Source organism: Drosophila willistoni, assembly GCF_018902025.1.
Source record: "Drosophila willistoni isolate 14030-0811.24 chromosome 2L unlocalized genomic scaffold, UCI_dwil_1.1 Seg196, whole genome shotgun sequence".
NCBI classification, from domain to species: Eukaryota; Metazoa; Arthropoda; class Insecta; order Diptera; family Drosophilidae; genus Drosophila; species Drosophila willistoni.
In genome coordinates this window covers 7,947,384-7,974,944 of record NW_025814048.1, presented here as the reverse complement: position 1 = coordinate 7,974,944, position 27,561 = coordinate 7,947,384, and the positions used below count along the sequence as shown (strand labels likewise).

Sequence of the window (27,561 nt, the reverse complement as noted above, 5' to 3'; positions counted from 1 at the left end):
CTTCTATCGGTATACGTGACGTGCGAGTTTGTGATAACGGAAAAAATATATATTTTATATATGATATGACGAAGGAGTAGACCTCTGTCGACGTTGACGTCAATGTTGACGCCGGCGTTGACGTTGACGCCGACGCTAAAGCTAACGCCAAACGCTGGCGCTCGACGTTCGTATGCTTCTGGGGGTCCTTGCGAACGGCGTAGAGCATCCATTCTCATGTGTTTTGCCTGTTTGTTGCTGTCTGCTCATACGTGTGCGCGCACGTGGGCGTCTTGGGTTTTTCTGAACGGGGGCGTGGTGTGGGAGTGGGTGGAGGTGGAGGTGGGTGGGTGGGTAACAGCGTGTGTGTTGCTGCTGCTACGACGCTGTCGACGCAGTCGTTAGGTCGTTGTCGAATCGCATATCTCTCGGTGTGTGTTTTTTGGAACCCCACGACATCATTTGAATTAGTCGCTTCGTGACGTTTGAACGGTTCGAAACATACACGCGACGCCGAAGGATACCAAGCCAAGATACGATCCAAAAATATACAAAAAAAAAACATACACACACATACGTTTATCCATACGGGTTAACGTCGTTACGCCGACGCCAACGTCACTCGCCAAATAACTCTTTTTGAACGTCAAAAGATACTCCATCCGAAACTTATGTGAACCCCGAATACAGTTCTCGGTTTCTAACCAACGCGTCTGGACGTCTTTTTCACGGAAAAAAAAACAAAACCTGCACGGATTTTTGAAAACATTTTTCAATCAGCAAATCAATCAATTAAACCCAAGGAATTTATATAATATGAAGTGAGTGAGCGTGCCCGAAGAAATTTCTTCATCTACATGTCTGAAGTGCAACTGAACTAAAAACTCTTTTAAACATAATTATTGAAAAGGAACTTTTGGTTAATCTGCATAAATATATAACTTGGGTCGCGCCTATCATAAAAGTTAACCACTATACGCGAATTTTCATATGAAAATCAAATATAATTCCGCGAAATTTCTCTAAACAAACTTGAAGGAATACTTGTTCTTGCACATTTTGTTGTAAATGTTCCACAAATTGACCTGTCAGCGTCGGCCATTTGGGAAAAAAGGTGCACACCCGTAGAACTTCGAAACACCGAAACCGACACCGACCTCCGAACTCTGTCTCCTCTGTCCTTTGTCCTCTGTCCGATCATTATTTTCATACAATTAGCTCTACTACCTGTTCTGTTTGTGTGTTCAGTGTGTGTTTGTTTGTATGAGCCTGTCAACATACATGATCACACACCTGATTATCACCTGCAAGTGAGTGGGCACAATGTGTGCGAGTGAGTGAGTGAGAGATGCAGTGATCCTGCCTACACACCAATACATCTACATACACACACATATGTGATATGAATATGGTGTGGTTGGTTGCTGATTGTGCTGGTGGTGGTGTTGGTGATAGTAGTGGTGGTGGTGGTTATGGTGGTGTTTCTCATCTATGTGAGGCATATGTGAGGCAAACATTTATTTGCATTTCAGTCAGTTAGTGCCAAACGCTCGACAAGGACACATAACCTTAGAATACGTGAATTTGTGATCGTCACAAAAAAGAAAATAGAAGAAAAGAATAACAATTACCATAATAAAAGATATATATATGTGTGTGTGTATGTGTTTTTCAGAATTATCATATGTGCCCTAAATTGAACTGTTGAAAATTTTATGCAATTCTAAAGATTTTTTGAATGGTACGTAAAGTGCTGCAAAAGAGTGACGTTTAATTTAAACCCAAAGACTTACTTTGGCATTAATTAAAAAACCTGAAAAAAACTTTTCACTCTGTCAACTTGAGATAAAGTGGAAGAAAAACTGTGACTTCGTTTGATGGAGAAGGAAATGCAAATAAATAAATAAAATTGTTGCCTCAGCTCCTCTGCCAGAACCGCAAATGAGGTGCACGAGCTGGAGGAGCGCGCTGCTAATTGCACATTGTTGCCTTGGAGCGTGGCTCTAGAGGGCTTGGGCTTTCGTCTTGGGCCCAGGACCAGCGAGCATGTGTTAATATGCGGTTTCTTCTGGCGTCAGCGACTCCAAGCCGCAACCCCATTCTGGGCCCCAACCCCAACCCCAAGCCACCTAACCTTCTGCTAACCGCTGGCAAAATGAAAGATGCGCTGCAACTACAGCAAATAAAAATTGTTTATCTTACTCACGGGTTATCCACGTAAAGTTTTTTAATTTTGCATCAAGAAGTCGCCGCTGTTGTGGTATGAAGGTCTTTTTGCAAATTCAGCTGACGACTGTTTAAAAAATTCACACACGCAGCAAACTGAGTGCGCTAGGGAGGCAGAGGAATAGGGTTAGGGGTTGAGATAGATATAAAAAAAAACGAAAAAAAGGACTGTCTCATCACAAGGTATCTGAATTAATTAGATGCCACGCAGAGAGAGAGCCAAAAAGATACAGTGGAATAAATAAGGTTTCAAATGTAGATAAAATGATTCTGTTTGAAGGAGTTTAATCTTCTTCATCAGTCTATCATAATATTCTTATATTTCATAAGAATTTAATCCAAAGTTGTATGTGAGAATATTGTTTTCTTTCCACTGTGCTTCTTGTGCTTCTGTCTGAAGCACACAGAGATAAACAAAAACACCCATTCACGGGTGTGCGCCATTATCACACATCATACATCTGCATGTGATATCCTCTAGGATATGCGACACGACACGTAGCGGCTGTGATTGCTTCATCTTCATGCGTCTTGGCTTTTGTTGTTCTTTGCCTTTTGTCGAATGAACTGAAAGTGAAGCAGCTGTATATGTATCCCCCAAAAAAAAATAGGAAGAAAAAAATGATATATGCCGCGACTCATTAACATATTATCACACACACACACATACACACGCGGAGACACACATAGCCTAGCATATGTCATGAATACGAGAATACATTATCCTTAAGCTTATGCTAAAGCTTTACTTTTGTACACTTCTCACCTAGTTTCATCCTGTTTTTTTCTTCGTCTTCTTGTTTTTACAGCTGACAACAGGCCTCGTGACTGGAACTGGATATTTGTAAATAGGGGGAACGGGGCATGTTAAAGGACGTCGAGGAGCTGATTAAACGCCGCAAACTGACGTCGCTTCACATGAACGACTACGGTCGCCAGTTGCCGTTGCCGTTACCGTTGCCGATGTCGATGCCCTTGCCGCTACCGTTGTCGTTGCCTCTGCCACTGTTGGCCAAGACGACGTCAACGCCAACGACAATGTCAATGCCGGCCACGGAGCATGCCTCCATGCATACAACACCGCCCACAACGCCGCCCACACCGCCTCCGTTGCCGTTAAATATGTCAACGACAACATCGGCGAGAACCCCAAATAGTCATAGTACACCTGCCACGCCCACTGCTGCGCACAGCTCAGGCTCAGCAGATGGAGGAGCGGCAGCAGGAGCTGCAGCCCCAGTAGCCTCTGATCACTACAGTCTGCGATGGAATAATCATCAAAATCATATCCTGCGAGCCTTCGATGCTTTGCTGCAAACAAAAACTTTGGTCGACGTGACCTTAGTTTGTGCCGAGACATCGATACGTGCCCACAAAATGGTCCTGTCCGCCTGTTCGCCTTTCTTTCAGCGTGTCTTTGCGGAGACGCCGTGCAAGCATCCGGTCATAGTGCTAAAGGACTTTCGTGGCTGGGTAGTGCAAGCCATCGTGGACTTTATGTATCGCGGAGAGATCAGTGTGCCGCAACAGCGCCTCCAGACGCTCATCCAAGCGGGTGAGTCACTGCAGGTTCGTGGACTTGTGGAGAGCTCAGTGCCCGAGCATACGCCGACACCGGCCGCCTCGCCCGATGACTTTGCTATGATGGATGCGTCACCTCTGCTGTCCTCCAGCTATGAGGATGAGTCGCCCTCCATGGTGAGACCAAGTGCAGCTAGTAAACAACTCATAATGCCCTCAAGACTGTTTGGCAATCCGTCTGCTAGTGCAATGCAAGCAGCGCTGAGTCTACGTCGGAAACGGGATCAGGAATGCAGTGAGCGCGAATTGGAGAGTGACCAAGAGCTAGGCGGTAGTTCGCCGATGCCGAGACGTAAGCAGGCAAGACCACGCAGACGGTCGGGTGACGCACCTCATGACTTTGCCCTGAACAAGCCGGACACGGAAACTGTGATCAAACATGAACTACTTGAAAGAATGGAGCGGGAAGCTGACCCAGAACCTGAAGATGAACATAATGTGGCCGACGACGATGAAGAGGAGGAGGAGGACAACAACAACAGGGATGCTAAAGAGAGCCAGACGAGCGAAGAGCCGCCTAGCCAAAAGCAGCCCGAAGAAGTTGACCCACCTGAGAAGCCACAACGAAACATTAATGAGGAGGAGCTAGATGAGGAAGAGCCCGAGGATGAACACATAGAGGAAGAGGAAGAAGAACAGGATATCGAAGAGCTTATACACACCACAAATGAATTGAGGCGTCAGGCGGCGGCAGCGGCAGCCAATGCAGCGGCCATGTCGCCTTCACCGTCACCCTCACCCTCACCCTGTCCCAGCGATGGACCCGAGGACCTTTGTACAACCAAGAAGGACAAGGATGTTAGCAATAAAATTGCTGTCAATAACTCCTTATCCGATACTGAGACCAACAACAACAACAACAATAACAATAGCTGTAAACTGCAGGACAACAATCAACGCATAATGCTATCCTTGAAAGACATTCGGCAATTGAATGCCAAGCCGAATTCCTCATCGTCCACACCCAATCACAATCACATACACCCACCCACGAGTTGTGCATCGGGAGGAAATGGACTGCTGTCGTTTCCCCCTCCCGGCATGCGGCCACCAGGGCTTCCTGATAGTCCGCCCTGCAACATGGAAGCACTAGAAGCTCAGATGCATGCTGCAGCAGCAGCAGCCGTTGCTGCCGCTGGAGCAAGCGGCGAGCATCCGTTTCATCACATGGAACATCAGATGGAAATGTCACTGGCGGCAGCTGCTGCAGCAGCAGCAATGCGAGATCCACGAGAACCCAGAGATCAGCATGGTGGATTTCCCGGCAATCTGCTGGGACCCATGGGAATGCCGCCCTTTGGACCAAGCCCGGGTGGCCCCGGAACTCCGGGCGGTGCCAATGGACCTGGCTGCCCCGGACAAGCACCACATGAACGCCTCGAGGAGAGTATGAATCGTTTGAGCAAAGAGTTTGGCAAGGAATTCAGCAAGGAATTCGGCAAAGAGTTCGGCAAGGAGTTCGGAAAAGACTTTGATCCCACATCGCCTATGAGTCTGCCTGGGCACTTCAATCCACCCGATGGACCACATCCGCCATCACCGCTGCCCTTTCCCGGTATGTCATCGGCGTTGACGCTAACGCCACCCCATCACAGTGAGTAGTATATCCTTTTTATTTTTTTAAGCTTTAAAGCTATGCTGAGGTCAATAGGTTAAAGGAAGGCAAGCAAAAGCGGATGTGCCCAATAAAAAAAGGTACTTCAGAGTTCCTCAAGAAGCAGCAACATGTGGCCATTGTGCAACATCAAAGTGGCTCCACATCCTTATTTTCTCTCCGTCAAGAGCTTCTCTAAACGTATTAAGGACACCTATTTCCCATTCCAATTTGTTGTTTGCTACTTTCTTTGACATTTCTTTTTCATGGGTTGTTTGGTTGATTTCATAACCGCCGTTTTTTCAGTTCCTCCTCTTTCTCTTCCGCTCTGTCTCTCTCTCTCTCTCACCCTTTCGATGGGGTTTTCAACGCTAATTAAGTCATAAAAATGTTTTGCACTGTTGACAGCTCATAAGATATATTGAAATGAACTGAAACTTGACAACTGGGCCCAATAATTTGGCAGTTTAGTTTTCTGCCTTCTCCCTAAAAAAACACCCAGGTCGATATGAGGAAGGAGAGGGACTGATGGGGGGCCTGGCAAAATCTGCTGGGAAATACGACTGGCAGGCAACTGCAAATGCATTTTGCGGTCGTGGTAGAGTCGCGACTTGAAATTGCAGTCGAAAATAAATTCAATTGCGGTTTATATGATTTTTCATATTTATGTCACTCAGAGGCAAATACACATACACACACACACACACACACACACACACACACACATACATATACACAAATCGAGGTGCAAAGGTGAAAACAGGAAGAGGTTGAGGCTTAGGAGGAGGAGGTTTCCTTTTCTGTCAGCATTGCGTGCAAAGAGCACAAGAAATTTATGTTGTGTCTTTCTTTCTTTTTATTTAGTCCTCCTCCCTCCTCCCCACCGCGCCACATGTGAGTTTTGCAGACTAAGTTGAAAAACTGTCGACAGACGTTTAGCGAAATGACTTTTAAGTTGCCAAACAGCCACGCCCACACCACCATTTAGCCAGTAGCAAGATTCCCTCATGCCTCATGTGTTTTTATTTAAAGTATGCCAAGCAGAACAGGACAGAACAGTACAGAACAGGACTAAAGTGAACTTAAACCTTTTGGCAAATAACTTTGGCAGCGTTGGCGGCATAAATAAAACAGGAAAAAAAAGAATATATTTGTAAAGAGAAAGAAGGACCGAAGGACAAATGTATGCTCGAGTATGTCTCGCGGTTTGGCTTCCCTTCTAGTATTTCTTCTTCAACATATAAGTCTCGCGCGATATTCATATTAATAATATCCGTTTGAGGAGGACCCCAGCCAGTACCTTGGCAAAAGAAAAGAGGCGAGACTCGCGCACACAGGATATAAAATAAATTAAGGCACAAAAATATGAAAAATTGTACGAAAACGGTAAAGGCAAAAGAGGTGGAGTTTTTGATGGAGCTGGAGCTAGAGCTAGAGCCAGGAAGCGCAATACCTTTTAATGCGACAAAAATTTCAGTCAACATATCAAACAGTAAATCGCGGGGAGAGTAAGGATTTTGGTTTTGGGTTGGGCTGGGAGGGAAGGGGGGGTTATAACAACACGAAGTCGCGATGTATGCAGGCAAATCGCTAACTACTGCATAAACAGGCTGCAGGGCAATGAATGCCAGTCAAGGATACGACAAATCAAACACACAAACACACACACACATAGTGCGAAGTCAGACAGGCAAAAAGGAGAGAGATTCAGCCAGAGTTTTTTATTCTGGTATTTTGTGATATATTTTCCTTCTTTTTGCAATTTTTCTTCTTTTCGGCGTGAAAATCATTGAACTAATAGCATGTGACGTGGCTAAGAGGGAACGGGAACTTTGTCGATGAGTTTTCCCTAAAGGATGTGAAAAGAAATCCACTAATTTTGCATACCATCAAAAGAAGAGGGAAAACATATTACGTATACGTAGTGGGATATGAGGCAAGGCAAAGGCATGTTGTCTTCTTAAGAGGCAAACAATGTGAGCTCGTTATTTGTGTCATTATGTAGTGCAGAAACACACGAAACGACAGCGAGAAAGAAGGAGAGAGAGAGAGAGAGAGATAGAGAAAACAAGCTACAGATACATTCCTTTATTCATATGCCAGAGCTTGCCATTGTCTTGTGGGTGAGTCCGCAGTCGTGTACTTATGAAATCTTTCAGCAGCCACCAATGTCAATATTATGCGTTTGCCTCGCATTCACCTTAAGCTTCAACCCATCTCATCCATGTGCTGTCTATCTGGCTTATTCCTGCCTCACTGGAGGATTCTGACTACCTTTCCGCGTTGCCTCATCAGCGCTTCAATTGTTTCACTCATGTGTAGAAGTGCACTTCAAGCGTAAATTATTAATAGAATAATGATGTACTATTGTTTACTACTATCCCAGTCAATTGCCATAGTCTATTGTTTCTCAAATGATGATGATGATGATGATGATGATGATAAAACTGCTCGTTGAGCTGGAAAATGAACCGTTTATGATAGAATCTTACGATTTGTTAGTAGCAATATTCTTATATTTGAAATTCTTTTCATTTTATTTTCAGTGTTTGGCCTAGACTCACCACTTGGCCTGTTTCCACCAGGCATCGATCCCGGCAAACTCTACAATCCACTCATGGAAATGAGCGATCCTCGAGATATGCCCGGCGGACCGCCGCCATTTCTCAAAAAGAAAAGTAAGTAGCCCAAAACGAAAATGAACTTTCGCCAGACATTAAAAAAGAAGAAACAAACAACTAATTAATCCCTGACAAACACCCGGCAAGACGAGAAAGGTTCAAAACATTGATTGGCGTCGATCACGTTGAGTTGCAGTGGAACGGGATCCATGCTTCACACCTGACTGATTGATCTCGACTCTCCAGTGAGTGTGAGTTCAACTCGAGGGTAAAAGTCAAGACTCAGTGCTGCTTTGTTACTGCACTTTTGCTCACGTAGTTGAACAACAATTTGGTGTGAGCCCAGAGCCAACAATTATGGGTAATTGAAGAGCAAATAGAAATGATCATAACTGCTCTTCAGATCTAAATTTTATCGCAAAATATTAATCAATTGAATGGCAAACATTTTTTAGCAACTTTAATCAGCTGAAATGAAATCAATATTTGCTCTAACTAAAGAAGTTTTAAGGGAGGGAATATCATACTTAGTGGAGCAGATGAAAGACAATGATTAGTCATAGTTCGGGTTGAAGGATTACTTTTTCGTTTTACTCGATCGATAGTGACCTAGTTATTTTTCCTAGACTGTTGGGGTTCTACGACTATATAATAGAGAAACTTTTTAAAAGTAAAGAAAGAAATTTTGTAATGTCCTCTGGATAAAGATATAATCTTTGAATTAGACATTGTTAAAACACAATTTTAAAGTTACAAAGCATACGAAAAGTTATAAATTGGTTTAAAAACATCCTGTTCCATCATATTGCATACTTTAAGGGGCAGACTTCCCTCATTTCATCTGTCTATACTCTTAGTTTTGGTTTAAAATAGTAATGAATTCTTAGATATGATCAATTTAGTGAGATATAAAAAGAAATCAACGATTTCAGACAAGATATTCAAGAAACTTTACGTTGACTTTTTCAACAAATCTTTTCCTAAAACACATCGTGGTCCTCCTTGAATTTAATAATATAGGGATCTCATTAAAGCATAAAACACTTGACCAATTTGGAGATCACTTTCCCTAATATGCCAACTTGATGTTATCATTATTTCATGTTTTCCCCTAAGGTAAAGCATATGACTCCCTTCCTTTAGAACGCTTTCAACGATCGATTGATTCACAATGCGATCAATGCCCTTCACAAAAAAAAAAAGGCACTTGTATGTAACTTCATTTCCTCTTTAGAGCCACATTCTAAATGTTCCAGATGCAAGATCACACTGCCGATCACTTGAGCGATCATGTGAGGCGGCAAATTTGTTTTTGTGGTTTTCCTGTGCACAGCTTGGTTGGAAATCGTTGAAGAAAATTGTTGTTTGTTTATTTGTTTCTTTATTGGTTTCTTCATTGGGGCAAACAACATGTGCACCTATGCATATCGTGAACACGTCGTTTTTGTTTCTCTCCCTCTTGCGTTTTTGATTGACAAATAGGCGAGTCTATACTATAATGTTTCGTTTTTTATTCATGACTCTCCGTTGATGTAATGCAAGTGAAACCTCAGAAAGTTAATAAAGTTTTTTTTTTCCTTTAAAAGTGGTTCAGAAATCAATTATCTTAAGATACATATACATATACATAGATGTATATGATTGACAAATGAGGAGAGGAAATGTTCCATAGATTTTGGCTTGATATGAGCCATGTGAGCTGTTTGCTTTGACAGTTTATTTGACAGTTGTGTGGCGTTGATGGGTTAAGTGCTTCAAGCTAGTAGACTAAGCCGAATGAGGCGCCAACTTTGGACTGAAGTTTAATAGCAGATTAACTACATTTTGAGGGGTGAAAGGAACGACAACAATTTCCTTTACATATGTATATATAATTGCTTCATTTTCAAGTGATCACAAAAGACGGCAGACTATCATGACTATACAAGAGTTACATTCGACTCTCTTTAACTCAATTTCAACCATGACAAAAATTGTTAAAAAGAAAAAAAAACAAAAACAGTAAACAAAGAAAACGCAAATCTGGCGTATAGCACGATATTCTTTAGTGCAAAAAAATCAGACAAATAAAAAGAAAAACCCGTTCGACAACTGATAAGAATCTAGAGAAGCTGGAGCAGAGAAAAAAAAAAAAGACTTGGAGCTAGTGCCTCGATGCTGCTAGCTGGTTGCTTCTTCTCATCACACTCGCACAGGTTCGATGCGCTCAATCGGCGTGGTCGTCGTCGTCGTCGACGTCGACGTCGTCATGGCCCTGTATTCGTGTGGGTGTGATTAACTGATTTGTTCACATTCATTTGTTCATTTTGCGATTGTTTTTGTTGCCGAAACGTGATTTGCGATTTGTAACAAATTCAAATTTTCGTTTATGTGAAAGTCTAGCAAACAAAAGCAAGGAGAGGGGAGAGAGAGAATGTAGCGCATTTTTGGACTTGTTCATTGGAAAACAAAGGTCAGACCCACGTTGTGATCCTGCCTACCTATTACGAACATAACTTACAGCAAATTCCAGACGAATTTTTTGTTGGTTTTTTTTTTGTTGATAATTCTATTAATCAAGAAATTGAGCGACAAATATCATATTATCTAATGCCCCTCCGGATGAGCTATAAATGATTTTCTAAGATCTGCAAATTTTGCCACATTTGACCTACCTCCAACTCCTCTGTCTCCTCTTATATAAGAGGAGGGTCTGTGGTTGAAAGGAACCTGTGGCTTTTCTGTGGCGCTCACATCGTGTTGTGTTTTTTTCTTCTTTTTTCGATATCTTCGAATCTAAATTAAGTTTTAGCGGCGCATGTGACGCCGCCGCCGTCGCTTGCATACTCGCAATTTGCATATGGAAGAAGAAGGCAGGAGGGCAGGGCCGGGTTCAGAAGAACGGGTTAGGGAACCACCGCAGCGCGATCTCAGCATTTCACATCCGCAGCAGGGTGTGTATAAGCTGAAGGCAAACTTCAACATTGTCTATAGACCGCTCCGCTCCATCTCCTTGTCGATATTTCCAGACAATGGTTGACTTTCAACGAAATTGTCTAGGTTGTTGTAGATGCAAAACATATACATATGTGTCTGTGGAGTCGCAGAAAATTGAAACATTAGCGAAAGATTTTGAATGCAAGATAAAAACTCTTGAAGCAACTATTTTGGGTTGTTGGTGTGGCGCCTCAATCCTTTTAAATCCTTTTGACTAATTTACCTCTATCTCTCTTCGTTTTTTTTTTTTGCAGTGCCACGCCCCAAGGGTCAGCATTCAGCACCACGAGGTGGTCCACCGCGTTCATGGACCAACACAGAGCTAACGGAGGCACTGCAACATGTGTGGAACAAGAAAATGACCACCTCTCAGGCATCTCGCATCTTTGGCATACCATACAACTCGCTGCTGATGTATGTGAGGGGCAAGTACGGCAAGAGTCTGAAGCTGGAACAGTTGCGCAAGGATTGCATCAGTGGGCCCCCCATTGAGATGCTGCAGATGGGCATCAGTGGTGGCGGCGGTGGAGGCTCTAGTAAGAGTGAGAAGCACAAGGAACGCAAGGAGAAGGATAAGGATAAGAGCGGAGGAGGTGGAGGATCGGGCGGCAGTTCGAGTAATAGTTCGGGCAGCTGCTCTAATAATGGCGGTAATGGCCTGCCACCCATGCCACATCCAAGTGAAATGGGTCCCCTAGGTCCTTTGGACTTGGAGCTGGGTTTGCCATTGGGTCCGCCAGGAGGACCACGCAGTGGCAGTTCGGAGCCCGACCTTCTCGGTGGTCCCAATCCTCTGTTCAATCCCTTCAATCCCCAAGGATTCTATCCAGATTTCGCTGGCGGATTCCCTGGTCTTCCCCTAAGCATGCTGAATCTTCTGCCGCCTGCCGAAAGACATCATGCAGCTGCGGCTATGCACCATTTGGGCGTGACCATGGATGAGGATTGTAAATCGGTGGGCTCCAAGCAATCCTCATCGCTGGACGATGATTATCCTGTCCCCGGTCAGGGATTGCCACTGCCCCTAACCGAACCGCGTAGATCTGGCGAAAATGGACCACAACAACTGACGCAAGCAAATGGTTCGGGTAATGGGCAGGATTGAAATATGTGGCGGGATTGGGGAGCTATAACTGCCAATCCAATGTACTTCCCGCCATTCGATCTAGAGCTACAAGAGCAACAGGAGCAGGCCTGCCGTGAGTTCAATTTCAATCCGGGCCTTATTATGGCGAGACGCAAACTAAAACGGGAGCGTATCAAGAAACGTCAAATGCAGGTCCCTGGGCCCACAGTGGCTCCACCACCACCACGCCCACCGCTAACGCCCCTAAGAACTTAAAACTACTGTGAACGAAAACAAAAACGATGTGAAGTTTAATGCAATATTATTTAGTTTATATATAAACCCCGAAAAGCTTCCCACTCTCTTGACCCCCCCCCCCCCTTTCTCAAAAGAGACAATATTTGATTTGACAACGATTGATTGGCTTATAGTTTATATTTTATATATGTTTAACTACTAAAATATGTATAGTGTGTATATGTTTATGATTTTGGTGCTTTTAGTTCCTATTCCACTTCCACAGTTTCTGTAATCATTTGTAATTTGTTTTTAAAAAAAAGAATTATTTAAGTTTAAGGCTAAGTAATTGAATATGACAAAGCTTACAAAGCATTTGAGGCAATATATTATTTGTATATTCACACCGATCTATATATATACATATATATGTATGTAGTTCATCATATTTATAGTTTTTTACCAATAACGAAATAATCAAAAAAAAAAAAATAATTTTAAATAATAAGTGAAAATGAAACGATTTTTATGTGTAAATAGGCAAAAGACGAAAGATAACCAAAACCAAAAGCAGACAAGGCAACATCAGCATTAGGGGTATTCCACATGAGTACCCCGACTCATCGTAGTATTGATGATGACTGTACCAAAATTTGTAATGTTATTTTATATACCTAAACGAAAAAAACAAAAACAAGCGGCAATTATGTAGTTGTAGTTCTTAAGTATTTATAGTAGACAATTTGTATCTGTATAAAAGAAAACAAAAATCGAATTGTATCTTATGCACCCATAACAGGAATAGAAATCATAGTTGTGCACAATCCCCGCCCAAAAAAAAAAGAAAAAGTATAAAAAACAGAACCACATTTCAGTGGCATTTCATAGAGACGGCTTTGTAAATGTAAGGACCCGAGTCCCTCTCTCTCTTCATCTTCCCCCCTTAGAGGTTCGTTTTCATATTGAATTCACTTTGTAAAGAAATACAAATAAATTTGCAAATTATATATTTGTGGACTCATTTCCCCCGCGCATAGTTTTAGTAATTTATAAGCTCAACGTAAATGGATTAAGTATAAAATATTTTAATATTAATTAAACATAATTCAACAACAACAAAATAATAAATAAAATAAAATAAAATAAATTGTAATTGTAAGTAAAAACAACAAAACCGAAATTATATAAATGGCATAAAAATATACAAAATAGTAAAAAGTTATTAAATAAAAACGTTAAATGAAAAGCACACACTTTTGGCCATTATGGGGAGAAAGTTTTCTGGGGGTTTCATATACATTTAAGGTATGGGAGACTATATTAGTTCTGTATTAAGCCAATGTGGGGGCTGAAGAAATCGCAAAACCCAAACATATGTTTCAATATGTCCTGGAATGCGTATTAGAACATCGCATTGCAGTATATAAGTTAGGAACTTTATGAAAATGAAAAGAAAACTGGTTTTTGAATTTCTTAAAAATAAATTCTGATCAATCGATAGATATATGTGCATATTACACAGACTATATATTATGGGCAATTTTTAAACCATTTCAAAAACATCAGATATTTCAAAAAACTGCATGGCCAATTTTTAATCCATTTCAAAAAGATCTGATATCTTACAAAAATGCATTAGTTTCAACCCATTTTCTGAAAAAATATTAAAGCCAATTCTTAAACTTTATGAAACACATCAGATATTTCACAAAAGTTCATTAAATTTGATCAAATTTTGGGAAAAATCAGAATTTATTTATTTTTCAATATTTTAATGAATATTGAACTTGAATATAAATTTATGCATTTTTTAACTTCTCCAAAAATTGACTGAATAAGTCTTTAAACTTTATTAAATTAAGATTTATTGGATTATATTGCTGTCAATTGATAGTTTTGTCTCGCTTAATGAGAATTTTAAAGCATTAAATAGAGTAAAAATCGGTTAGATGTTGATAAAAACCTTATACAATATTTTAATTATAAATTTTTGTCAATTTATTTATTATGCTCGGAACAATGAATGAACCTTTTATGTGTGCTATATGTACTATTATTAATAATTGAAGACCTAATGGAACCTACATATTTTACATGTTTCTTTAATTGAAGTCGTATATTGTAATTATTCGACCGATAACATCTGAAAAAATGCAGTTTCTGGCCGGATAATTTTACAAACACTAGAGAAAAGTGCCATATTTAAGACTTTCTCGCAGAAAATGTTACTCAAAAAGGGCTTACCCTAAATTTTAAAGTACCTGTAAAATTCTAATTTCTGAGATTTCTAATTTCCGATTGTTCACTAGATAGTAGAACCTACAACAATGCAATTGACAGTACTGATATCAACTCAGATTGCTATGTGGATTAGAAATTGACGGGTGGGTTTCCAACGGGCCACCAGTTTTCAGAAGGGCCCGCCAACATCACAGTCGAAAATAGCGAATTTATTTGATGGGAAGTAGGGGTCCCGAACATGGTTACCTCCGGGACCTGATTTTCTCTCTGCGGCCCTGATGATATATACATAAATACATCTGTGTTGGCCACTTTTAACTCAAATCAACAAATGAACTTAAAACTTAACGTGTTTTATGTAGCCATCTATGTTTCAGAATAAAGTCATAGTTAGCAAATTGCTCTGCAGATGGCGCTGCTGGGCAAAAAACTTATCGATATTTATGAGGAACTATCGTGAGCAAGTGAGTAAAAAGTGAACATGCTCATGAGCAATGCTCAACTAGAGATGGTTCGATAGCATCGATAATTCGATAAATGTTTGCGACATTAGCGGCATAATTTAAAATATAACACAGCAGAAGAAACAATAAAACATTGAACGTTAAACGAAAGTGGCAAAACTTAAAAATTCTTATTTCAGCAGAAAATGTCAATCTTACATCTTACCTGTGATAAATTGAGTTTTCGATTGCCAAGACTCCTATTATACAAACAATTTTTAGTAGCAATTTATCAGGTTGGTTTAATTGAAATGCCAAAGTACATGTATTGGTCGTTTAAACATGCAGAACCTTTGTGCTGCAGTAGCCAAATACAATAATAGGGATTTGGCCATCAGTTCGTTCAACATTGAACTGGTCTTTTTCATTGTTGTTCAGGCTAGTTTTTCCAGCCACCCACTTAATTCAAGCGGCCATAACCCACATCATGTGAATATTGTCAACAAGAATGCAATGGACTGTCACATATCTGACGATGGCCCAGGAATAATCCAAACTGCAATGCATTGACAACTGACAGCATGACCTGAGACCCCCCCGTCGCCCGCCCTCCTACCAATTGCAATGTGAGAATAAACAGCAAATAGCTGAAATAACCGGGCAGCAAGCAACATATCTATCTATATGTGTGTTCGTTCATATCTGATGAATGCGCTTGGGGGGTAAAGTTAAAGTCACCTCTTTTGATGGCAAAACTTTAACATAAACTAAGGTACCCACTTCATTTGTATTGCTCTGTATGCTTCATCAATATTTGGGCCTGTCCAGTGTGGTGGAAAACCATGTGTGAGGATGCTTTGCGGCGTATTGTATTTCTACGGGCCAGTGACGATGCTGACAGAAATCCAACAAAGAATGTTTTCAAAAAGACAAAGCAATGTCGTCTGGGTCTGGGTCTGGGTCTCAGCCCGGATCATGTCAGTCATTTGGTGGTCCACTGTCTGCCGTTGGAACTTTATCTGCGAATGTGTTTTTGCATGCAAATCCATCCGAATGTTTTCGGCCCGCCCTCTTTAACCTAATGGTTATTGTTCTAGTCGCCGTCGCAGGCATTGAACTCTCTAGCCGCCCGTCGTCATTAAGTCAAGTGCGACTGCAGTGTTGTGTTGTCTTTGTGTTCTGAATGGCACTAGAAACGATTTGCATTTGATGTGATTTCAAAATTACCTAAATAATGATGATTGTTTTTGTTTATTTTTCGGAATTCCATAGGTCAGTTGCGTCACTGTGTGAGATATGGAATCGCATCTTATCATATACATATATATATACACGTGTCTGAAGACTGAAATAAAAAGATTGAATGGAATTAGCAAAATGTTTGCAGAGTGTGTGCATACACAACAATGGGAAGTACGTTTTTTTTTATATGTGTACCAAGTATACTTATTTATATTTAAGTATGTTTGTGTGTGTGTGTGTGTGTGTGTGTGTGTGTGTGTATGATAATAAGGCCAAGGCAAGCAGAAGCTTCATCTATCTCATTTTCTCTATCAGTCATTCAATTTGCTGACCTGAACCCAAGCAACCTGTATGCATACATTTATGTACCATCAACCTGAATGCAACCAGCAGTTAGTATTAACAGTGGCTTACTATAGGAAGGGGTATGCAGTTTCGAACAAAACCTTTATAACCTTTATTACTATAAATAGTTGTCACAAGCAAATCCTTTCTGTAACATTTTTGATCACACTTTGTCTACGACAAACTTTAGTATGTTCCCAAGGCTGAAATTTTTCAATACTTTTATCTTGTGTATTCATCTGACTATGAATTGATAAGTAAAATAATATTTCTAGATTTATCTAAATGTAGTAAAACTAATAATCAAACACCATATTTTCAACGATTTTAAAAATTAAATTCTTTTCGTCGTCTAGGGTTAATATTAAAATTTTGTGTTCGAGACATCTTGTTTTTTGAGCTCAAAGTTGAAAAAATGTTCCTTGTTGGGGTCAAGTATTATCCACATGAATAGACGATTCAAGAAGTTACACAAAATATATAAAAAATACATATATACCGGCGCACAAAAATATAAAAATAAATGATTTTTTCGACGGGATTACTTCGCACTACTCAGATACAGCACTTTTCCTTTCAACTGGCGAAATTTTACGCGAATTTTAGGATAACGTTAGTGAAAGAGCAATCTTTTGGTTTGGTTTTCGCGGAAAAACCCCACTTACAAACTACTCACATACAGCTGCTGCCCACTTAAATCTGCAAATTGGAATACTTTAATGAATCTTTTATGGCAAACACATGAACTTCTAGCAATAGTTTAAATTTCCTGAAAAGAAATTTCCTTCACTACTATTACTTTGCTCGGCAATCAAGCTTAAAAATGAAGTAGCAAAAAAGTTAAGTCACCAACTGAGATTACAATGTAATGGAAAAGTGTTAGACATTGCTGATAACGGTACCTAGAAATGTTAAGCAGATTAAAATATTATCTTGCTGCGACTATTACACGCTACTATTTTCTTGCTCGCTACTGTATATTCCAAGTAAGTCAGCTCGTTATGCGTGCTTATGCGTGTAACGTTCAAGTTTAGACAGGCAAGGCTCTATACTGAAATAAAACATGGTCAAAGGGTCTCCGATTCTCGAGTTCCTTTTGATAAGACGCCACTGAGCGTAACCTTATACACCTACAAATCGACATATACTAGTTACTAGTACTTGTACTTGTACTTGGCATGCTATATTATTAATTACCAGCACTAATTGGAAATAACCAACCGATACTGGCACCAAGCGCTCCTAATACCCTGCAATGCATTGACAATTAGGGAACCAAAAACAACCTAACAATGCCTCCCCCAATGATGTGTATGATGTGTGGGGGTTTGGTGGCTTGGTCACATTGCCAAATCAGACGGATGGATCTAAGACAAAGACTAGCGGCATGTGACAGGGTCACCCGCACACACCAAAAAAAAAAGTACTATTGCCCCGTCTAAAAATAACAAGCTAAGCCAAAGACTTAGACGGTGCAACGGTAAAGGTATCTTAGTATCTCTATCTTTGACTGCATGGAAACTGAAAGCGAAACAGCTTGCCTGGTCGGTCTTACTCTCTCTCATTCTCTCTCTCAGTTCAGTTCTCTCTCGCTCTTTGCGCTTGCGTGGGATTCAATTTCAACCGTTGCCGTTGCACATAGGGGTGCGGAGCTGTTTTTTGAGCATTTAATTAAAAAATGTATGTTTAACAATAATCTTATTCAACATAATACTTTTCATACAACCGTTGTGGTTTTAATATTTTCCTTAAGTTTAGGGCCAAGATTTATAGAAAAATCTAGAAAATGTTCTTAAAGTTGGTCAATATCATTATCAGCATAAGTAATATAGACACTTTAAGCAAGCAACTGCTTCTGTCGGTCGTGGAATTAGAGGAATGCTTTTTTCTAGGCTTAAAGCGAAAATCAAGGAATCTGAACATACACTTTTATACGGAAAGTGTTTTTAAAATATGCGATTCTGTTGTTCTTCTTGGCGTGACGTAGCAACCAGGAACTATGTAGTACTCCTTACCGCTTTCGGTAGCTAACATTATTTTCTGATTCTTTCTCCTCTTTGTGTATGCATAAATGAGACATTAAAGTCGCGCAAACGATTTTTGTGTTGTTATTGGAGCTATTCCCTATTATTTAAAAGGTCGTTTGCATCTGCCATCTAAAAAACTGAACTTAAAAACATTCGAATTGATCCTAAATGTTTTGGTGCAAAAAATCTCGTCCATATGCAGGAATATGAGGTTATGCGCTAAAAAGTTAAATTGCAAAAAAAGTGGTTATTTGTATTATATTTTACAAAAAATTTATTATTCTATCCAATAGTAAAAGTATTAGACTGGACACTGGTAGACGTCTTTTTTAAAATCGTCCTAAAGTTGAGATTTCGTAACAAGTTTTGTCTTTGAGAGTCCCTCAGAATTAGCCAGATTTTAAGAAACATACCTAAATTTATAACAAAACAAATCTACTAACACATAGTACAAATCCGACTTTTCCACTTGCATTTTCAGTTTTATCCATAACATCTTTCTTTTAAAAGTTATATACACTCAAAGTCAAGCAACAATTTGCACCAAATGAAAGCAGTTTTGTTTTGATCCCAACACTTGTTTTCGACAGCGTTATTCTCACCAGTGTTGAATAATTTTGAAAAACCTAGTATGCAGAAATGTGGTTTGATATTTTATCTATAAATTGGCATCAAAATATTTGGGTTTCAAAAACTTTTAAAAATTGTCTTAAGTGGTTAAAAAAAACGGCTCCGCACCCCTATGTGCGTTGGTTGAATGTGGACCTCTCAGTTTTTGTTTTGTAGCTGCTCGAATCAGTTGTTACAGCTCTCGTCGTCGTCTACGTCGTGTACCGTGGTCGTGCGTCTGGTTAACCACCACCATGTCATTCGTCAATGAAACGCTGGCCAAAACGGTTCGGTTTGGATAACAACACAGCAAATACATCTGTAGATATATCTTCTCCGGCTTGGGGCCCCTCTGGCTGTGCTGGCTAGTAGTGCTTCTAGTTTGTTTATTGCTCCCTCGAAATCAAATGTCAAACAAATAAATTATTTAATAAGATTTTTTAAAGGCTAACAAAAGTGAAACGAAAAATAGTTTGTACTTCTCTGCGGTTTTTGGCTGAGTGAAATATCTAAAACCAACTGCGTAGGATAACAGAGATAAGGTTTCAAAACAAAAAATAAAACGCGTGTGCAAACATACAAAAAAATTCTACAAAAATATTCAAAAATTTTTAACTACAATATGCAAGAAGAAAATTAAATACAGAAATATTCATACATACATATGTAAATATTTGTTTATTTATGTGTCCCCTTTGTATACATGTGTGCTAGTGTGTGTGAGAGTGTGTTGATGTGAGTGCGGCAACCGAAAACAGCTGTTAAAGCAGCAGCAGCAACAATACCAAAAAAACAACAACAACAACAACAAGATTTCAATTTGGTTTTTTTGCATATTTTCTTTTTGGTTGGTTAAGACCAACAAATAATTAACTTATTCTTTGGCTAGAAGAACCAGATTTTTGTCACCCTTACACACACATTTAATAGGTAAGTTCCATTGCAGCCTAGTGCCCACTGTACCTGTTACAATCACATACATATGCTGATAAGAAATGAAATACGAATAAATTTTAAAAAACCTCAGTCTGGCAATTATTTTTCGAGATTTTTTGCAACCAACACTCTGATTAAATTTTGGCATTGTCAAAGGACAAAAGAATTTTTTGGTTTTGCACCTCGTTTCATTTCACTGGCTTTAGTTTTGGCCGGGTTTTATATATGAAAACTAACCAAGCTAATAAAACTCTTCAACTTTTGAGTGTGAGTGTTCGTGTTTTTTTTTGTTGTTGTGTGTGTGTGTGTGTCCGGGGATAACAGTAACAGGAACAGGAAGCTTGATGCATACACAACACGCATGTAATATAAATGCAACAACAACATCAAAGACAAAAAAAAACAAAACAAACGAAAGTCCCCGCTGCGTTGTGGGAAAAATCAATAAAAACGCACGCGACTAGCGGCTAGTGCTCCCACAAGCCCCCAACTGACCCCCCACACCCCACCCAAACCACTTTTGTAGTTTCCTTTCAACTGTCAAAGGATATTTAAGGTTTATCCCATGAAACTTATTTAGCTGATTTGAAATGAGACTCATTAAGTTAGTTAAGTGATTAAGTGCAGCAGCAGCAGCAGCAGGAGTCACTCAACCCGTCGACCCTCCACGACTTTTCATTTCTCCCCTCACCTACCTACCTTTCTTTACCTAAGTCCTAGCCCGAGTCATTGTCATTCAAAACAAAAAAAAAAAAGGGAAAATCAGCAACAAAGCAGATTTTTTTGGCAGTTTTTCTTTTCGATTTTCATCAACAAAAACAAAAATGAGAAGCACTTGAGGGAGGAACAGAAGGAGAGAAAGGCTTAGCGCAGGCGCAAAGCTTTCTCCTACTCTCTCTCTCTCTCACTCTCTCTCTCTCTCTCTGTCTCTCTCCATTTATACATCTATCTAGTTTAACTGAAAACAACAATGATAAAGCTTCCTTTTGGTTTATGTTGTTGGTATTATTACTATTGTTGTTGTTGTTGTTGTTGCTTCACAATGGACCAACCATTGTTATTCCTCTTTTTTTTTTGGGCACAACGAAATTTGTGTCGCTTGTATGTATCCTATGCACCTATCCACCTCCTCCGTCTGCTCCTGCCTCACCAGACTCTTAGTTTGTTGTCTTCCTCCTCCGCCTCCCCCTCCACCTCTGGCAGTTTCTGTAGCTGCTAATGGGCAAAATTGCAGCGCTTTACAAAAAAAAATGAACAAAAAAATCCAAAAACGAGTTTGGGATTTTTCAACCATCCAAAGAACTTAGTCGATGCAATTCAACTTTTTGGCATTAATCCGCCAGTCTGGCAATTGGGTTGGGTTTCGGTTTGGGTTCGGGGAGGGGGCGTGGCATAGAAACATGTGGAGCGCACTTGAATTGCAATTGACAGTTTTGTTCAAGTTTGGCCAAATAGTGAAAGTTGCCAACGACAACACATTGATGACATATATATAGTGATAAATATGAGAATATCTCTAAATGAAGAGAACATTTTTCTATTGAGGGTAGATTTAGTTAGTTATTCAAGCGATTAGCCAACTATTTAAGCCAAAGTCAATGTCAAAATGGCTGACAAAAGGTTTAAAAATAAGTTTACAATAACAATTATGTAAATTTGACGTCATAAGTTATAACAATTGCCATTTAACATGGTCAAATGCAACTTAGAAAACGTTTTTACGTTTCAAAAGCAGCATTCAAGTTAATGAGAATAAGTAAAAGTCTTAGAACAATTAATAAGTTCTTGCCCTATTACACTTTTTGGGCCTTGTTTGTAGTAGCTTTAAAACGAACTTTACTTTTAAATTAAACATTTAAGGGAAAAATTTCTCCAAATATTTTTCAAAAGTCACTTGTTCAACAATATATCCACTTCATAATCACTTCTTAACCTCTTCATGTTAAAGAAGTGGATCCCAAAAGCGGAATACCTCCGTCATATGAATACTATATTTTTCCATCTTACTCGACTTGACTTTCTGTTATCACTTTGTATATACGTTTTAACAGAATACATAGTAAGGGAAACGACTTATAGCTACCCTGTAATTAAGTACAATACGCTAAATGCAAACTTAATAACACTTTGAAGTCATTAGAAGAAAGTATTTTTAAAATAAATGGACAGATTTATGTTGGGAAGAGAGAGAACGACTAAAAATATATAATATAAGAACTATATACTAACTAACTATATACTTATAGGTTCTTTTGTTATATATTTTTAGTTGTTTATTATCTTTCTACTCCGTTTATACCCTTTCTTATACTTACATCTGATAATTTAGACTTCACATTATGAATTTTCCCTAAATAACTTCAAGTGACTAAGTGCTACTGGGTATTTATAAGTCGTGTTCGTTAATGTTAATTTGAAATATTTTCATTCATTTCTCTCAAGTGGGTCACATTGAAATAATATTCTTGTACTAATATCTAGAGCGGATGTGTTTATCATAGAAAAAGGCGGTTCCTCATGCACTTGGCAAACTTCTTAGAGATGCACATACAAAGTGATAGTGCATAACAAGAAGGTGGCTTAGAAAATGTCAGAAAAAATAAGCATAATATTTATGCAAACTGAAATACAAACAGAAAACTGCCAGTCTTAATTCCTTGACTTTTGGAGTCTTTAATTAAAGAAAAGTAAAACTTAACATTTCCGCATTCCTCAACAATGAATCTGTTCTTTTTCACCTGATTGACATTGTTAACTTTTTACACTGTTTTTCTCTCTCGACTAATTAATCTGAGGAAAATTGTGTATGTTTTTATTAGCCAATGCCAATATATGTGCTATCTCTCTCCCTCTCTCTTGTTGTTTGTATATGATGTTTTCTCAATGTTTATCGCCTTGGTAAAGTGCAATGAACTCCCTCTCAATCACCACCCACTCCCTATGCAATGCAATCATCTGGGGTATTAAGTGCAAAATGTATTTAATCGTTTCTCATGTTTCCCTCTCAACTCTAGATATAGAGAGTTAGCAAAAAGCTGCAAGGGTTGGGGGTTACAAATCAGCTTGTTCATGCAAATTGTACCAAAGGGGGCAACTAGTTGGTACCTGTCTATATACGTACGTACGTGTTAGGTAGAAAAACTATTTTCCCTTTTCATTTTCTACCATTTAACAAGAGTAAACTCCGAAACATCATCATCATCATCATCAAGAGCTTCGGGGAAATGGTGTGTGTTTTGTGCCGAGTGGGTGAAATGAAGTGGATTTACTTTTTGCCAGTTAAAGCTTTAAGACACATTCCTGTCCTGTAACTTCGGTCTGTATTTCGCCTCTCCTTTTTGTATTATTCATAATTTTTCCCTCACCCTCAACAATTGTAGCGCCCACAAAAGTCAATTAGCTGCTTTCTACGCCTGCAATTCCCCTTCTCCACCACCATTCGAAGGGGGGTGGAGGGCTGAGGTTTGGCATTATCTTTGTTGGTCATGCAATGTGTGGCCATGCCGTTAAGTCAACTTCTGAGCTTCAGTAGTGCAGCAGCAGCAGAGGCAGCAGAAGTTGCCGCCTGTCAGTCAGGGGAAAATCTGCTTTAAATTTTTAATCGCCTGAAATGTTTGTGTTATCGCATGGACCAACCTTTTGTGCAGTTTGCAGCTTCATTTTCTTTCGTGCCAGAGGCAAATCCATTTTACATTGCATTACAATTTAAGCACATGTTCTCTATCTATATAAACATATACAGATACATATACATATATAGTGTATATATATTTATTTAATTACATTAATCGCCCTATCGCATGGTTTTCACATGCATATTGTAGTTGTAATTGGTTTCATGTGACCCCATAAAAGTTGAACACGATATAGCTGACTTTACTCCACCAAACTTATGTTTATGAAAATGTCCTTAATGATTTCTGTGAAATAATACAAGATACAGGGACATAAAGAAGCAAAGACTTTGTACGAAATGGATTTCTATAAAATAAACTATGATATATTTTCATAGGAAATATAGGATATACTTATTTCCGGTCTAATTTAGCTAAACTTCTTTAATAAATATCATTTTTGTTCAGTGTGTTTCACATATAATTCAAGTATTTGATGGTATGAGAGAGGGAAACTGCCTTGAGAGCTTAAGTTTTTTACTTCCTTCCGCATAATGATCTAATAGATCAAGTGCAAAAACCATTTGACAAATTATAAATTGTACAGGGTGACCACCAGAGGACCAGTTCGAGTTGGTTTTACTTAAAATCTGACGTCAATCAATATGTGTGTGTGTGTGAGACGGTGAAAGGCGTAAGACAAGTAGAAATAACACATGATTGAAATGAAACAGCTTAAAACCAGCTGCTATTTGTTATGGCCCCAAACCCGGCTAAAAACCCCAACAGAAACAGAGAGACAGACAGAGAGAGAGATGAGAGAGAGAGAGAGCAAGATATGGGAATCTAGTTCCTCATAGATGGTAAGGTTAAAACCAGCAATGACCGGCAACAACGTCACATTCTGGTTTTCTGGTTTACTCGTAAAAAGTATCAAACACACACATTTTGCTCTCTCATTCTAATCAAAAAATATCAAAGAAGCTAACTTCGGCTATGCCGAAGTTTATATACCCTTGCAGTATACTTGGCAATAATATTTTTCCTTTTTGAAATTTCTTTCCCTGCAACTCAATTCATCAATACACAAACAAAATATTATTTCTCTTTTTACCACAAGTTTTTCTTCTTCCATCATTTTCTAAGCAAAGCACGGCACGCATACACATACAGTTCATGTAGCGTTGCGTCTGTGTGTGTATGCGTGTGCTCTGTTGATTTGATGATGGCAGTAGTAGGCAGCAAGCAGCGCTGCCGGCAGCGTTTGAACCGATTTATATTGACTGTAACTTGTGTTCTATTTATCGGATCAGATTCAAATTTTGGGATCTGAGATTTTATATCTATTACTATCATATTGGTAAATTTCATGGGGATACTCCAATTTTTGCAAAAATGTTTCTTCTAGAGCTATATGATATAGTGGTCCGATCCCAAAGATTTTCATACTTTATCTCACCCGGGTAAAAAAAAGCTCCCAAAAAAAATTTTATCCCGATAGCTCTTAAGATGGCTGAGTAAAACGCGTACGCACCGACGGACAGACGGACAGACGGACATGGCTATATCGACTTAGCTTCTCATGCTGATCAAGAATATATATACTTTATGGGGTCGGAAACGTCTCCTTCTGTGCGTTACAAACATCTGACCAATTTTATAATACCCTCTGCAAGGGTATAAAAACCGAAAAAAATGTTAACGAATAAAAATTGTTTATTATTGCATTAATTCATTAAATTGAACTCGTGGTCTATATTTATTATTTGTCTGTCCAAATCAAATAGATTCACAGATTAGCCTTATATATATAAGTGTAGTGTAAAAAAGGTTTTTTTCACCGCTAATTTGTTTATAATTATTGTTGCCCTAGCCCTGAACTCATGGTTGACGCCTCAAACTTGAGAAGATAAGCCTAATTCTAATTAAATTTAGTGATTTATTACATGAAATGGAACTTTGTATTTGGTTGGTTATTATTTTTTCTAACTCCAAAGTCCCTGAAACTGCTGCAGATGATGCGTTTGTGTTGTTTGTTTGTTTGGTTGGGTTTTGGTTTGTTGCATATTCATGAGTACGATTAATTTGTATTATTTGACTAGTATATACAATGGCAGCCTAACACGATATTAATACATATTTATAAATAAATGTGTGCATTACATAACCGGTTTTGTGAGCCAAGCCAACTAGTTTGTAATATACACACACTTTGAGCCATTGAAAATTAGAGGCGAAATATGTGAGTTTTGGAATTATGATGACCTTTAATTGTTGAGCCAAAAAAGAAGTAAGTGCATCATAATGACGACTTCTCAATACACTTCTCGAAGTGGAGTACTTAAAAAGGGTAGAAAGTGCTTCATTGTGACGACTTTGCAATACTCTTCTCTAAGTGGAGTACTTAAAAAGAAGGTTAAGAATCCAATAGCAATCAATTTTAGATTATTTGATTTTATAGACTCTGATTTTTTTATAAATACAAATGGATAAATTGGAAAAGAGATCGGAAAAGGGATCGAGAATGGACTGAATATATTTTTGGCAACACTTTTATACTATGGAACCAGGATAAAACAGCGTCATGTCGTGTTTAGATATAATAATTAACTAGTTAACGCAGTGGCGGATCTAGCTCATAATTTTGGTTGAAAAAATTGGCCATTAGGGATAAAATCAAGCGTCTTGGATATAGAAACTTGCCCTGACTTTCGGTTTTGGGGAAGGAAATTTCCCTCGTTTCCCCCTCGATGCTCCGCCACTGGCTTAAGGTAGTTCTCTGACCTCAACGCAATTTCTATTTGCTTTTTTGCGATTTCTCAACACGCAGGTTAATGGTTAATGAGAATAGCTATCGAATAGTGAAATCAAATGGTTAACTCTCTTCCTCATTCCCAGCTCTTTCGTTGCAATACTTTCTTAACGGAACTGTGACACGAAATGGCTAGCAGCAAATGATGGTTAAGATTATGATAATGGCTCATTAAAAATGTCAGATTGAGAATGACATAGGCAGAGGTGGGAAAGATGAAATGAGTTAATAGTTAAGCAAAAAACAAAAAAATTCGTTACACTTTAAGCCCACAAATTGAACGGTAAATGTGAGTCAGAGTCTTTTTTTTCGTTGTTGTTAAGATTGCCACCCACCTTTTGCTCACTGTTGATTCAAGCGTGAAGTGTAAATTATGTTAATTGGAAAGGCATTTATGGCATAATTGCACACGCGCTCACAACACACACACACACACACACAGAGAGAGAAAGAAGACAATCATTAAATAACCGTTATAAATGAAAGTAAAAACGGCCTCAAGAACCACCCGCAAAATCAATCACTTGATGTGGTAAAAAAGTGAAATCAAGACATTTTAATTTTGTTTTTACAGGTGACTCAACTTAATTTGAGAGTCGCCCACACACATCCAGAAAACCCAAAAAAAAATGCTTTCCAATTTTTACAAGTGTTAAGTCAATTGATTTGTTGTTTCCAAGCAGAAAACCAGGCTTATTGGCTTCATTTAATAGAAATACTAAATATGCGATAAGAAACATTTGTGAACTTTGTTGCAGACGTAAGAGTAAAAAGTTCTCAAAAACCAATTGGACAAATCGATTTTTCTTTATCCTCCTAGAAAACTAGCAGAAAACTGAACATTATCCACACGCCCAAGTGTACAAAGCAGAAATAAAATGAAATAAATTATTTCGTAGTTGAAGAAAAGAAGGGAAAAACAATTTAACAATGAACTTTAGAAAGAGAATAAGAATCCGTTAAAAGTTCAAATGCCTTTGGGCTACGAGTTAACAAACCCCTCGAGCAGCAG

At 39.0% G+C, this 27,561-nt stretch overlaps 2 protein-coding genes across 3 annotated transcripts in view; both read left to right on the top strand.

Annotated features, from left to right (window-relative positions):
- Window positions 1-1,626: 1,626 nt before the first annotated feature.
- On the top strand, window positions 1,627-12,710 carry LOC6640162 (protein jim lovell). Of its 2 annotated transcripts, none has more exons than XM_047010237.1 (4): window positions 1,627-1,720; window positions 3,015-5,341; window positions 7,927-8,058; window positions 11,232-12,710. In XM_047010237.1, exons 2-4 carry the CDS (start codon window positions 3,070-3,072, stop codon window positions 12,080-12,082), a joined length of 3,255 nt encoding a protein of 1,084 aa, XP_046866193.1. In that variant the 5' UTR covers window positions 1,627-1,720; window positions 3,015-3,069; the 3' UTR covers window positions 12,083-12,710. The 2 variants fall into 2 exon arrangements, with proteins under 2 accessions (XP_046866193.1, XP_023037973.1); XM_023182205.2 differs by having other exon boundaries at window positions 3,015-5,380.
- A 7,148-nt stretch (window positions 12,711-19,858) lies between these two features.
- The window catches only part of LOC6640163 (protein goliath), a 33,263-nt gene continuing 25,560 nt past the window's right edge, over window positions 19,859-27,561 (top strand). Inside the window, exon 1 of the mRNA XM_002063035.4 lies at window positions 19,859-20,117. The gene's annotated coding sequence lies outside the window, so the exon portion shown is untranslated. The remainder of the gene's footprint in view (window positions 20,118-27,561) is intronic.

Bases quoted from the DNA above. Each gene is read 5' to 3' on its own strand.
- LOC6640162 (XM_023182205.2), top strand. From the start codon at position 3,070: ATGTTAAAGGACGTCGAGGAGCTGATTAAACGCCGCAAACTGACGTCG. The intron at 5,381-7,926 runs GTGAGTAGTATA...TTTTATTTTCAG, and splicing joins GCTAACGCCACCCCATCACA to TGTTTGGCCTAGACTCACCA. The intron at 8,059-11,231 runs GTAAGTAGCCCA...TTTTTTTTGCAG, and splicing joins GCCATTTCTCAAAAAGAAAA to TGCCACGCCCCAAGGGTCAG.